The 12,216-nt window shown below is 40.1% G+C and overlaps 1 protein-coding gene across 1 annotated transcript; it reads right to left on the reverse strand.

Annotated features, from left to right (window-relative positions):
* Positions 1–2,245: 2,245 nt before the first annotated feature.
* use1 (unconventional SNARE in the ER 1 homolog (S. cerevisiae)) lies at positions 2,246–11,402 on the reverse strand. Its single transcript, XM_017702608.2, has 8 exons — positions 11,204–11,402; positions 9,744–9,793; positions 8,274–8,352; positions 6,982–7,134; positions 6,803–6,818; positions 6,680–6,710; positions 5,933–6,098; positions 2,246–4,045 (listed from the first exon to the last, which is right to left on the reverse strand). Exons 1-8 carry the CDS (start codon positions 11,315–11,317, stop codon positions 3,863–3,865), a joined length of 792 nt encoding a protein of 263 aa, XP_017558097.1. The 5' UTR covers positions 11,318–11,402; the 3' UTR covers positions 2,246–3,862.
* Positions 11,403–12,216: the final 814 nt, after the last annotated feature.

The following is a 12,216-nucleotide window of genomic DNA, read 5'->3' on the forward strand; positions in this document are numbered from 1 at the left end:
CCTTCACTCTGTTCTCCTCGTACATGGCCTGCTGTTTGTGTGTGTGTGTGTGTGTATGTGAGGGTGGACAACATGAACAGGCTGCTGACTGGCTACAGCTGCTAAAGGAGAACACGACGCTGGACACGTGATATTTTAAACATCTGGTATTTTTACATTAATTGTTATGACTATTGATTTAATAAACAGTAATAGGGTGGGTCCACCAGACCACTGAGTAACAAACACATCAACATCACACAAGCGTTAAACAATGTCTACAGCAACTAAATTTCTATGAAGAAATCTTGCAATATACAAACCATTAAAAGATCTGACGTCATTTTTAAACATTAGAGAATCATGTTTGTGGTGAAACATGTAGAAACAGACTTCATGGTTTCAATTCAGTTTTTACTCAGTACTCAATTCAAATTTTTAATTTTATTTTCATTTCTTTTTTGATTGATCACATGCACGACTGAGCTTTACAACAATAAAATGTCAATTTAGAAGCCAAGTCTATACTGCAATACTGATTAAGGCTTTTTCGTATCATAAAAGGTGAATGGTCTCCTGTCTAGACTGCCTATTATTGGGGGTTAATTGGGGGTTTTAATGCTTTAAAGTATAAAGTTTCACTTCTTTTCTGAGTTTGTTGGCTGGTTGTAAAGCAGAAATCTGATTACTGTCCGACTCATGTAGACCTGGACTTCCCCCATTATCTGATTACTCAAGTGCATCTAAAAACACGTTGATCGGATTACTGACCAAGTCCGATTTTCTGCAGTGATCAGTTTGTCGAGTGCATGTAAAAACACTCAGTGCTTGGAATTTCTGGGCGACATGCAAAGCATCTGTTTTGTGGTGGCCTCAAGAAGTGGCATGATATCACAATGCTGATTAGCAGCTATTCGCTTTTGACCATCATATAAATCCTGCTCTGGGATCAGTTTCTGCCTATCATGCAGCCCTGAACAGCAGTTTTCTTTCTTCTCCGTTTTCCCAGTACTTCTACTTTAACAGGATTGGTTGGTTGGTTAGTGTAGTGGTTAACATCTCTGCCTTCTACACTGTAGACTGGGGTTCAGTCCCCCACCAGGGCAACCACCCTACACTATACCAATAAGAGTCCTTGGGCAAGACTCCTAACACCACCTTGGCCTCCCTGTGTAAAATGATGGAATTGTAAGTCGCTCTGGATAAGAGCGCCTGCGAAATGCGATAAATGTAAATGACTGATAAATACGGATCGCTGTTAGCGACATTAGCATTGTTGACCATGCCATTTCTTTTATTTACAGCTGTGAAACACTTGAGATGACAAATGAGCAAAAAAGTAAATAAGTGTATTTTTGAAGGAATTTCAAGGACCAGTCCAATCATACGTGCTAATGTTGCTAACAGCGAACATAAGGCATTAGCCACTAGTTAAGATTAAGTGACCCTTATTAATCCCACTGTGGGGAAATTCCACACACACACTAGGGGGCAGTGAGCACTCTTGCCCGGAGCGGTGGGCAGCCCAATCCGCAGCGCCCGGGGAGCAGTTGGGGGTTAGGTGTCTTGCTCAAGGACACCTCAGTCATGGACTGTCGGATCTGGGGATCGAACCGGTGACCTTCCTGGTTCCCTAACCTCCAGCCCACGACTGCCTAGTTTTATTAATTAACATTTTAATGCTAATTAGCGACCATTTGCTTGCATTCTGGCCCATATTCGTCAAAATCCTGAATAAGGATGTTGAGCTAAGATCAGTTTGTGCCTTTAATACTGTACTGAATAAGACTTTTACGGACATATAAGATCTGATCACAGCTCACTGCTCTTACTCTGACAGGTCTGATGAGCCTTTGCTAGCAGCACCGGCATTTCTGACTGAACCAATTCCTTCAATTTACAGCTGTAAAAGACTGCAGTGAAAGAAGTGTGAAGATGGAACTTATAAGAGGACACAAGGACATAAAAGACAGTGTTTTAAGTGTGTTTATGAAGCGAGAGTTGATGAACTGGCGGACGAAGGTGAAGGAACTGGATTAGCATTATGGATTATAAGAATTCCCAGAGAAACCATCTTTGCAGTCGTTGTACAGTGAAGTATTAGTGAAACGTGGTGAGAGATCAAGGCTACGAGTCATAACTATAAAGACCGTATAGAACACTTTCCCCAGTCAGCACAACGAGGGCTGCACCTTCCACTGACGCGTCAAGATTTTTCAGGGTGTTTTGTGTATGAAGTCTTGTGTTCACATCATTTTACGATGAATTGGACCAACAGAGATGACAAAGTCATTTATTACAGCAGTTTGCAACAGACTTTTAAAGTCATGTCATCTTTCTGCAGGAAAGTCATCATTTTAGGAACTCCGGTTCGAAGCCGGTTAAATAAAATGCTCCAAAGCCGATACGTTTTGCCATACGGCTGATTTTCCTCTGCACTTGGCCAGAAACTTAGAATTAGGAGATCATTAAAGAGCTGAAATACAACTATTGCTGCTCACAGGCTGACGCTGCTGCACACCGAAATGACATAACCTCACCAAAATCCCAGATAACAACCACACATCGGTCCACTGGCTTGATAGAACGGCACCCCGATGACCGCTTTCCACTGCTGGTCTCCCTTGGACCACCCCGACTGTCCTGCGTACAAGATCCAACTAGCATCTCCTCAAACAGACTTTTAGTGCACATAGACTTTTATTTTAGAAAGTAAACTAAGACAGTAGGACCAGAGTTTGTAGAGATACAATGCGAGCACTCCTGACAGTTTTTAAATTTATTTTATGATTATTTTTTGTCTTTTATTCATTGGATGTAGAGATATGAAAGGATATGTAATTGGAAATTAACACATGCATGGAATTGTATGTTGTCATTACGTGCTTTTGAGTGTCTCCCATGGAAAAAATACACACACATAAAAAAAACTAAGACAAATATTACAAACTGAGAGAAAAAAAAAAACAAGACTAGGCCTGATATAAAATTGCGTTGAAAATATTTGACACTGAGCTTGATCAAAATTATTTACTAAACTAATTTACAAAGTACAGGGAAATTTATTTGGACTATGAGTGGAAAATAAGAGATAATAAAGTTGAATTTTGTGCAATACTCTTATTTACTACCGGTGGGCTGCTTGGAAACCGCTGAGCCAAACGCCAGCGGACCGCCAGCTTTGCCATCAGCCGGCCGACAGTGGCCCACTATCCTCTTGCTATCGGGGAAAACCAAACCTCCCCACCCAAACTAGCAAGCTTTGTCAAATGTAGTAGTTTAGAGGCTTTGGTGGCTTCAGGCTGCAGCCTGAATTTTAGTAGTAGACTTATTTTCATTCAATGTCACTTCAGCGTGCAGAAGCGTTGGCTTGCGTGTGGCATTATTATGTATGTAGCATTATTTCTATTTTGACTGCTAAACATCCTCCTGAAGATCCTCAGCAGATCAAGTGACACTCTGGACACGGGACAAAACGCATCAGCTTTTTCACACAGAAAAAACAGCTTAGACCCGGAAATCCAAATACAGGCATTAAAGGCGACCACAGAACGACGCACAGCTTTAGAGGTCTTAATATGCAAATAACCCTCCAACCAATCTTGGTGCTGTGTGTTGTGAATGACCATTTAATCCAACAAAAGTCAATTATTTTGGTCAAAATAATGCAGGTCAATCTGTAGCCACCACATTACTGATTTACTAATGAGTTACTTCATAAGTGCAATAAGTAGCAATATAACTGCATATAAGTCATTTCGCCCGTCGTGCAGCCCCACTTTCAACCAGTCTGACTTCAGTGGCGTCTGTATCCACACACAGGACGCTGATGCCCACGTGTGTTAAACCTGCTGCTCGAGTCGGATGCCACTCACTCGCCGTATCATCTGAGTCTGGGGAACAGCCTTATGAACAGGATCATACTGATAAAGGTGAAGGAGACTAATATGAGCATCAGCCAGAAAAACCAGTTGACGGATTTTTTCGCGTGTTGCTCCAGACGCTCCGACTCCAACTTCAGCTTCTCGAAGTTTATGTCGGCCTGCCTCATGGACTGAGTCAGTGTCTAGAACAGAGGAAAGACCAAACACTGAAACAAGCTCAGGCAGTAAAAGGGCCACATTGAAAAATCTCAGCAAGTCTGTGGGCTTGCAACGGCAAAACAGACGGTGAAGGCTAAAAATGACTCTAATATGGTTTTAGCTCTATTTAAACTCCAATTACTTGAATTAGATCCCAGGCATGTCAGGTGAGTGTTTATTTACTCAGAAATTAAACACTTCTATTAGAATAAATACAAAGCCGGCCCTGATCCAACGTTAGACTGAACTAAGCCATAAATCCTGCTTCGTGAGACACACCCCAGATGTTCTCCAGCTTGTCTGGAATCCAAAACCTGCAGCCACACCATCCCTTTGCAGACAAGACTGGACACCCCTGAGCTACAGACTCTTAAGAAATGCATGGCTGCCACCTTGTGGTTAGAGGCTGACATTACAGGCAGATTACATTCATTAATCAACATTTGTAAACAGGCTTAATAATCTCAGACAGGAGCACAACACAAAACTCGAAAACCTTCCATTTAAATCTCCTGCTATGATATACTGTGTATTTAATATCCACCCGCATCAAATATTTAATGCAGGGTTTCACAGTAGCTGATTATGTCAAATATTATCAAATATCAAATGTCAAAATAAGTAGTCATCTCTGACGCGTTGGATTTCTAATTTGCACTTGGGAATCACAATCTTTAGTTTTTCAAATTACTTGGCGACCATAATCTAAACTCTAAATGAGCTGCACTGCCTGCCAGAAGAACCATTTACCCAAAAATTAATATTTATAAATGAAATTATTTACTCAACATTGGTGCATTTTAATATATAGCACTTTGTGGCTGTTTCATAAAAGCATTAATCCACTGGAGGCTGAGTGGTTTACTCTGCTTCATAACACCCCTTAAAGGGGAATTCCACCAATTTTTCAAAATGTTAACACAGTTTGATTTAAATTATCCCAAATTTTTTTCCTGCATAATTTAATTTAATACGATATAGACAAAGTCCTTCAAAGAGGTTTGATCTGAAACACTCAGGCTCAGAACTGTCCACAGTGGTACTGATAGGAACCAGACGTCTGAACAGTTTAACGTCTCCAAGCTCCCTCACAACAAATTATTGCTGCCTGACGCCTGAAACTGTTTTATGGGAATTCTGAAATAATGTTGACCTAAAACATGTTTTTAAAATCCAGAGAAAGGTCATTTTTTCCATCATAAACGCTACGTTATTGAAAGTTATTACAGGAAATTATTACAAGCACGACCTACAGACTGTTGTCCGATGTTTTACAATAAGGATTCGGCCTAAAATGTATTTATTGGAATATTCTATAACTCTCTGGTTCTTCTGTGGAATACCATACCAGGTACTGTAGGGTGTGGTTAGGAAAAAACAGTAAATGTTTAAACACAGAAAACTTCTGAACAGATCTTCCAGCATTTTAGCACTTTGCTGCTGTTGGAATAAAACCTCTTATCTCTGTTTTTGTCAGGATCTAAAAATGCCTGTTGCTCTTTACATGGGGAGTGAATTTTGTGCTGAACTGGCCAAAAGAAAAAGCCCAAAATTGCTTGGAAAAAATGGACTTGCATTAAAAGTACGGCATGTTTTTTCCTTCTCCTGTAAAGCTACAACTGTGGAGATACAGGTTTCCTTCTGACATCAGAGATTTGCAACATTACATATGCAAACTTGGAAGACTTGGTCCAACTTTACTTTCTGGCCTGACGGTGCACGTTCACGGCTCCTGGTTCTTATCAGGAGAGAAACCCCATCACTCTGTATTACTTTGGTTATTTCTCAATAAGTGTAAATTATACTGGAATTTTGGAAAGTTGGTGCAATTCCCCTGTAAAGCAGAGTGCACAGCGGACAGTGAGGCCGACCTGGTTGTCCTGTTTGATGATGTTCTGGGCGGCGAGCGTGTTGTTTTTGAGGTTGCGTGCGAGGTTCAGCATGTCCTCGGCCAGTTTCTCCTGCACGCTGTGGTGATGCTGCAGCACCGCGTCCAGCTCCGCCGCACTCTGACGCTCGTCTACGGGAACGCTGCGGCTGAGGGGGACAACACAGCACAGAGTCACACACACACACACACACACACACACACACACACATACACACACTAATGTTCAAAGGTTTGGAATCAGTCGTCATTTTGTGTTATTTTCTATGTAATAATAATAATAATAGTAGTAGTAGTAGTAATAATAATAATAATAATAATAATAACAATAACAACAACAACAACATTGTACATAGTGCAGATTTAAATCTTCTAAACTAAAAGATTTTTTATTCAATATTACTACATTAAGGAATTAAGGAAACGACATGAGGTTTTTAAATAATTAATAATACACTCCAATGATCTATTTATAATCACAGGTGAGCGAGAAAGAGAAACAGAAATATAGAAAAGAGAGAAGAAGAAAAAGCACGAGAGAGTGAAAGAGCAAGAGAGAGAGAGAGAGAGAGAGAGAGAAAATATATAGATACAGAGGAAATGGAGAAAAGGTGTGAGAAAGAGAGAGAAAAAAGAAAGTAAAGAAAGAAAGAAAAAAACACACACACACACACACACACACACACACACACACACACACACACACACACACACAACAGTAGCGTCTTACCTTCGGTGTCGGAGTTCGGTCTCAGATAAACCTGAAATCAAACATGACACATCGATGAAAATATTTCAGTGCTACATTTTAAAATATTTTATATACACACAAGTTTAAATGTAGATAACATACCAGCGCTTGCGGCAGCCTGTCAGGAGAAAACAACATCAACACAGCGATTAGAGACAGATCAGCGACGTTTTAATGAACAGCGGCTCAGTCTCAGCGTCGGGGGAGCAGGACAGACTCAGACTGACCACTGTGAGTAACTACATTCATCACTGCTGACAGAGTGGAGAGAAGAGCCTTACTGAGCCCAGCAGCTCCGAGCGCATCTCCCCCGTACACCGCGCTTTACTCTGCATGTGGACGGTCTTCGAGGCCGGCATCCGCTCAGTGGAGATCGTAGGCGTCCGGCCAGGGGCCAGAAACTGATTGGCTAAAGCTTTTTCTGTCGGGGACGACTAAAGAGGAGCAAGAGAGAAAAAAATATAAAATGCTTTTTTTTTTTTTTTTTTGATAACTTAAATACGGTGTGAAAATATTTCTGACGCAATATAATAAAACATATAGAGTATATTAGTATTGTAAACAATATTAGGCATTTTATAGATACATGCACTACAATATAACATACACAGCATATCTACTGTACATTATACTACACTCTCAGAAGCAGTAGTACTAGACTGTCTCTGGGTCGGTTCCCCTCCTGTCACCATGGTGGGACCCTCAAGGCTCCAACTCAGTCCCTTTAGTCAGGGAACATAACTGAACCATAACCCACTGAAATGATCTGTTCTAAGCTGGACTGACTCCACACACCCCGCCTCGCCTCGCCTCCAGGCTTTTACTCTACTGCTCTGTTTTAAAACATTCGGTTATGAAAAGGAACAAATACCAACTTTTCACCTGGAGAACCTGATTTAAGCTCCACAATCAGACCTTAAACCCACTTTAGAACCTTTGAGGGAACATCTACACTGTTTGTACCTTGATGAAGGAAAACGTTCCTGCACAGAACCTTCATTTCTAACAGTGTATGTTCCACAGTATTATTACTAGGACTGGATATTTATCAATATCATGATCAATTATGTCACATTATGCTTTTCTGAGTATATCACAGATATCATCCGTACTTAGAAACACTTTCCAGGTGCACGCATGACTAAAGAGAGTGAAATCAGTCTGTTTAATGGTCATACAGTGCAGTACAGTGCATGAAATGTGGAACACAAATAACCAAATTCACCGTTTGTTTTGGTAATTTCTACTATTTTATCTTTCCCAACTTACCAAATGTCAGAAATAATACATCTACTACGACACTGTGTGTATTATTGTGATTAACATCTCTGCAGCGCTCATCTCTGATTATCATTAGTCCTATTAGAACTACAGCTGTCAATGAGACGATGAGGCTGAACATTTTACTGCTGCTCCAACAGAAAAAGCCCTAAATCACTCAGGAGTAAAATCTTATGATGTTAATCTGCAGTAAAGTTAAGAAATGTTACTCCTTCTAACGCAAAGCTGTAGTTTTGGAGATACGATCTTTTGTTACGACAGTGATGATCTGATAATTAATCTATAAACTGACCAGTTTCTCCGCCTCTATCAGGCCTTTGAGGAAGTCCACTTTTCGGGTGTAGTCGGTCAGCAGCTCTGCAGACGGTTTGCTGGCAGGACAAACAAACGTAATTGTTAAGATCTTGATCTGAACTGGCTGCACCAGCGAGGGTGAAACGGTGACAGATCGGATCTATCCAGATGGATCTGGTCTCAATTTCTACATTTCCAATCGTTCAGTCAGTCAATCAACATCATTTAAACTCCAGTACATGGAGGGTGACACTCATCTGAGCCGTAGCCGAGCACCAGAACAGAGAATAAAGGATTGAAGAGCAAACATTAAGTAAAAAGTAAAACACAGAAACATCAAACCAGTAAAAAAAGAAAAGCAAAATAAAATGTAAATGACTAAGAATGATCAAATATAAAAATTCTTTTATATATATATATATATTCAAAGTTTATTTGCTGAGAAATGTCTTAATATTTGAATAAACAAAATTTATAGAATATTAACTAATAATGGGGTGTGTGTATATATATATATATATATATATATATATATATATATATATATATATATATATATATATATGTGTATAATAACTAGTGATTTTCTGGATGTGAGTGTGTTTGTTTACCCATCTCCAAGCCTCTCCTCGAGGAAGTCCAGTATTATATGTAGTTAAAAAGCAGCTCCTGGTTTGACCAATCAGTGCTCAGTAAATTGAGCTCATGATGTAATTGATGATATTAACGAGTCTCTGTGGCGGCTGTGAAGGTGTCCAGGAAAAACATGGACCCGAGAAATTCTTCTTACTGTTTATTGTTTTTCTGTTTATTTGAATTATCAATACGACTTTATTCTAATATATATTGTGATAAACTCACTGCTGAGGTCAATTGTGTGTGTGTGTGTATGTGTGTATATGTATATATATATATGTGTGTATGTCAATGGAACCAGACGTCTTTCCAACTGTATTTTCGTCGTTTCTTTTGGTCCATTCATTGTGAAATTTACACACGATGTACACGTCACGTCACGTTACGAGGCTTTTATTGTCATTCCGTCTCTGTACAAGTTCACCGTTGAGTGAAATCACGTTCCTCCAGGAGCATCACGGTGCAACAAGGAGCATAAAGTACAAAGTGTGAACGTGCAGACATCGTGTGCAAACAAAAAAATAAACTAGAAACAATAAATACGACAAATTAAAACAGACACTAGACGCAGTAAACAGACAGGACAGCATGTCGGTACACAGCACTCACGACATAAGTCATTTTTGAGAACAAAGATAAAATAAAAGTTAGAGACTAAAAAAATCAATAGTTTCAAATTTTAGAAAAAAGAAGAATTTTTTAAATAACAAATGTATAAATGCACTGATGTCTGCAGTTCCATACATAAAATATATCAGACGCTGGCACAGTGCCAGAATTCCCATATTGGTGCATCCCTAATTTTGCCATGCAACCTGCAATTCGTCCTTACCTCGCACTCTTCCTCAGAGCCACCAGCATCTCCTCCAGGGCAGCAACGTACTGGAAGAACAAACTAAATATTTGTAATAATAATCCACAGATGCACCACACAGCCAAGGTGGTCTCGCACACATTTCATGGTACATCGTTAATCTGATTTCTTTGGAGTTAAACAGACAAAATACACCAGCAAACCAGCAGCGCCACCTTTAAACAGGCCAAATGTTTCCTTTATTTCTCTATATTTATAATAAAATACAAAAATGCCATAATGGGCTAGAATCCAATCAGCTACTTGTTGCTATGCAGTTAAATTACACTGGTTGCTGTTGTTGATGTTTACAGGCTTTCCAACTATAAGAGCTCCAATCTTCTTAAAGGGTCACACACTGAAATATAAGCTCATGTGGTCAGTCTAGCAAATCTAATCAGATTAGCTATGTGGGTTACCGGCTCCCAACTCCATTTAACTGGGGCAAAAACAAAAATAAGACCGTTTGAATTTCCAGAAAGTGTCCAGAAGATCCTGCACTGATTTCTTATGTGAAGCTGGGTGAGGAAATCTCAGAACACAGTCACACACCTGGCAACCCTGCTGCAGCCCAACTACACCCACCTAAACACTACTACTGCGTATAATAGCCACAAAACATTAAAGGGCCTGTATCATAGCGAACCACCAAAGTTCCCTTCTGTTTTTTACGCTGAAAGAGTTCGATGTAGTACCCGAGCTCACGCAGTCCATATATGGAAACAAACATGCAGCAACAGGCAGTTTTGAATTAAACGTTTTTGTGATGTCACAAGAATACAATTACATACATCTGCTCTCAGCCAACAGTGTAGGATATGGACCCTTTAAACACAGCAGGCAAGACAGAGAAGCAGGTGACAGATAACTGAAGATACAAGAGTACTTAGTACTTAGTACGTCAGTACTTAAAGACCATCAACTGCATATTTCAAAACAAAGAGAGCAAAATTAGGCCTGTTTAATTAGTTACTGCATGGATTTACTACAGGACTTTTATATGAAGCTCTGCAGGTTCTGTTTCATTAAATCGCAGAAAACCCAAATATCGTGAAACACCTCATATCGTGAAAAAGTCTTGAAGTATCGAGATATCATATTTTCGCCACACCACCCACCTCCACCCCTCTCCATCCCCCTCCACCCCTCTCCATCCCCCTCCACCCCCCTCCATCCCCCTCCACCCCCCTCCACTCCCCTCCACTCCTCTTTCTCTCGCGGTTCTAGTCCGGCTGACATACCAGATCGTCTACCTTTCTGCCTTAAATTACCACGAAGCCTCAGAATTACTGCCTTTTCGAATTTTCCGTTCCACCTTAAACGGAGCAGCTATTCCAGTGCGGCGCCTGCAGCCCTTAAACCGTCAGGCTGTACCTCTTAAGGTGGAACGGAACATTGGAATAAGACGCGGATTTCAGGCTCATGCTCTCTCTCCGCACCTGTTCCAGCCTCCAGCCCTCCCTCCGCCGGTCCTCCTGCCTGTTCTCTCCCGCTCTGCTCTCACACTCCGCCAGCAGCCGCACGAAGTTCATCTGCAGCCGGGACGCCGCCATGGCACTAGCTGGCGGACGGAGGAGTGACGTGGACTAAATAACAAAATAAGAGTCTGACCTCGACGGCAGAGCGACGTTAGCGACTTTAGCGGCGATCGCTTATGTGCAGATTAATAAAGCGAAACGTTTATACGACAATAAATATTATATTTAACGTCATTTAACAGTAAACACACTTGGTTTATCCTCAGTGTTGCACCACAGCCGCCTGCGCCGCCTCTCAGTGCTTTTTTTCAAAATTAGGGTCCGTAAGATACGACGGCGTTTTAGAGCCACTAATAAAAAAATAAATAAAAATACTTTTTTCTCGAAATATTATGACTTTTTTCTTAAAATAGTACGACTTTATTCTCGGAATATTACGACTTAATTTTTGAAATAGTACGACTTTTTTTCTCGAAATATTACGACTTCTTTCTCGAAGTCTTTTTTTATTTTATACAGTGGCCCTAAAACGAAGTATGACGAAGTAATGCTCATAATAAATTACTGTGATTAAAATAAAAATTCATTTATTTAATAACCATTAGCATTATTAAATGTCGCGACTATACATTAACATTTATGTTATTACTACAATACTACAACTACTTAATATTGATAATGAAATTCTTATTATTATCATTATTATTATTAAAAACAGGATTATAAAGACTCTTAAAAAAGGGGGTCTAAGGCGGGGGGGGGGTTGATCTCACTTAGTCTGTCCAATATTTTAATACAGCTCACTCTTGCATTTTCCACAAACAAAAGCAAGTGGCTGCATTATTGACCAAAAACATTATTCAGTTATTGAATTCATTTTGGACTCTCCTCTCCTGCTCTAGCCTTCTAGTGCCTGTTTAATGGGTCACAGTCAACTTTTGATAGACTGGGACAAATGAGCTCCACATGAAGGT

Source organism: Pygocentrus nattereri, chromosome 15 (genome assembly GCF_015220715.1).
Source record: "Pygocentrus nattereri isolate fPygNat1 chromosome 15, fPygNat1.pri, whole genome shotgun sequence".
Taxonomy (NCBI): Eukaryota; Metazoa; Chordata; class Actinopteri; order Characiformes; family Serrasalmidae; genus Pygocentrus; species Pygocentrus nattereri.

Excerpts from the sequence above, each read along its gene's own strand:
- use1 (XM_017702608.2), bottom strand. The coding sequence starts at position 11,317 with ATGGCGGCGTCCCGGCTGCAGATGAACTTCGTGCGGCTGCTGGCGGAG. Across the intron at positions 9,794-11,203 it reads AGGGCTGGAGGCTGGAACAG|TACGTTGCTGCCCTGGAGGA; the intron begins GTGCGGAGAGAG and ends TTGTTCTTCCAG. Across the intron at positions 8,353-9,743 it reads GCTCTGAGGAAGAGTGCGAG|CAAACCGTCTGCAGAGCTGC; the intron begins GTAAGGACGAAT and ends TTGTCCTGCCAG.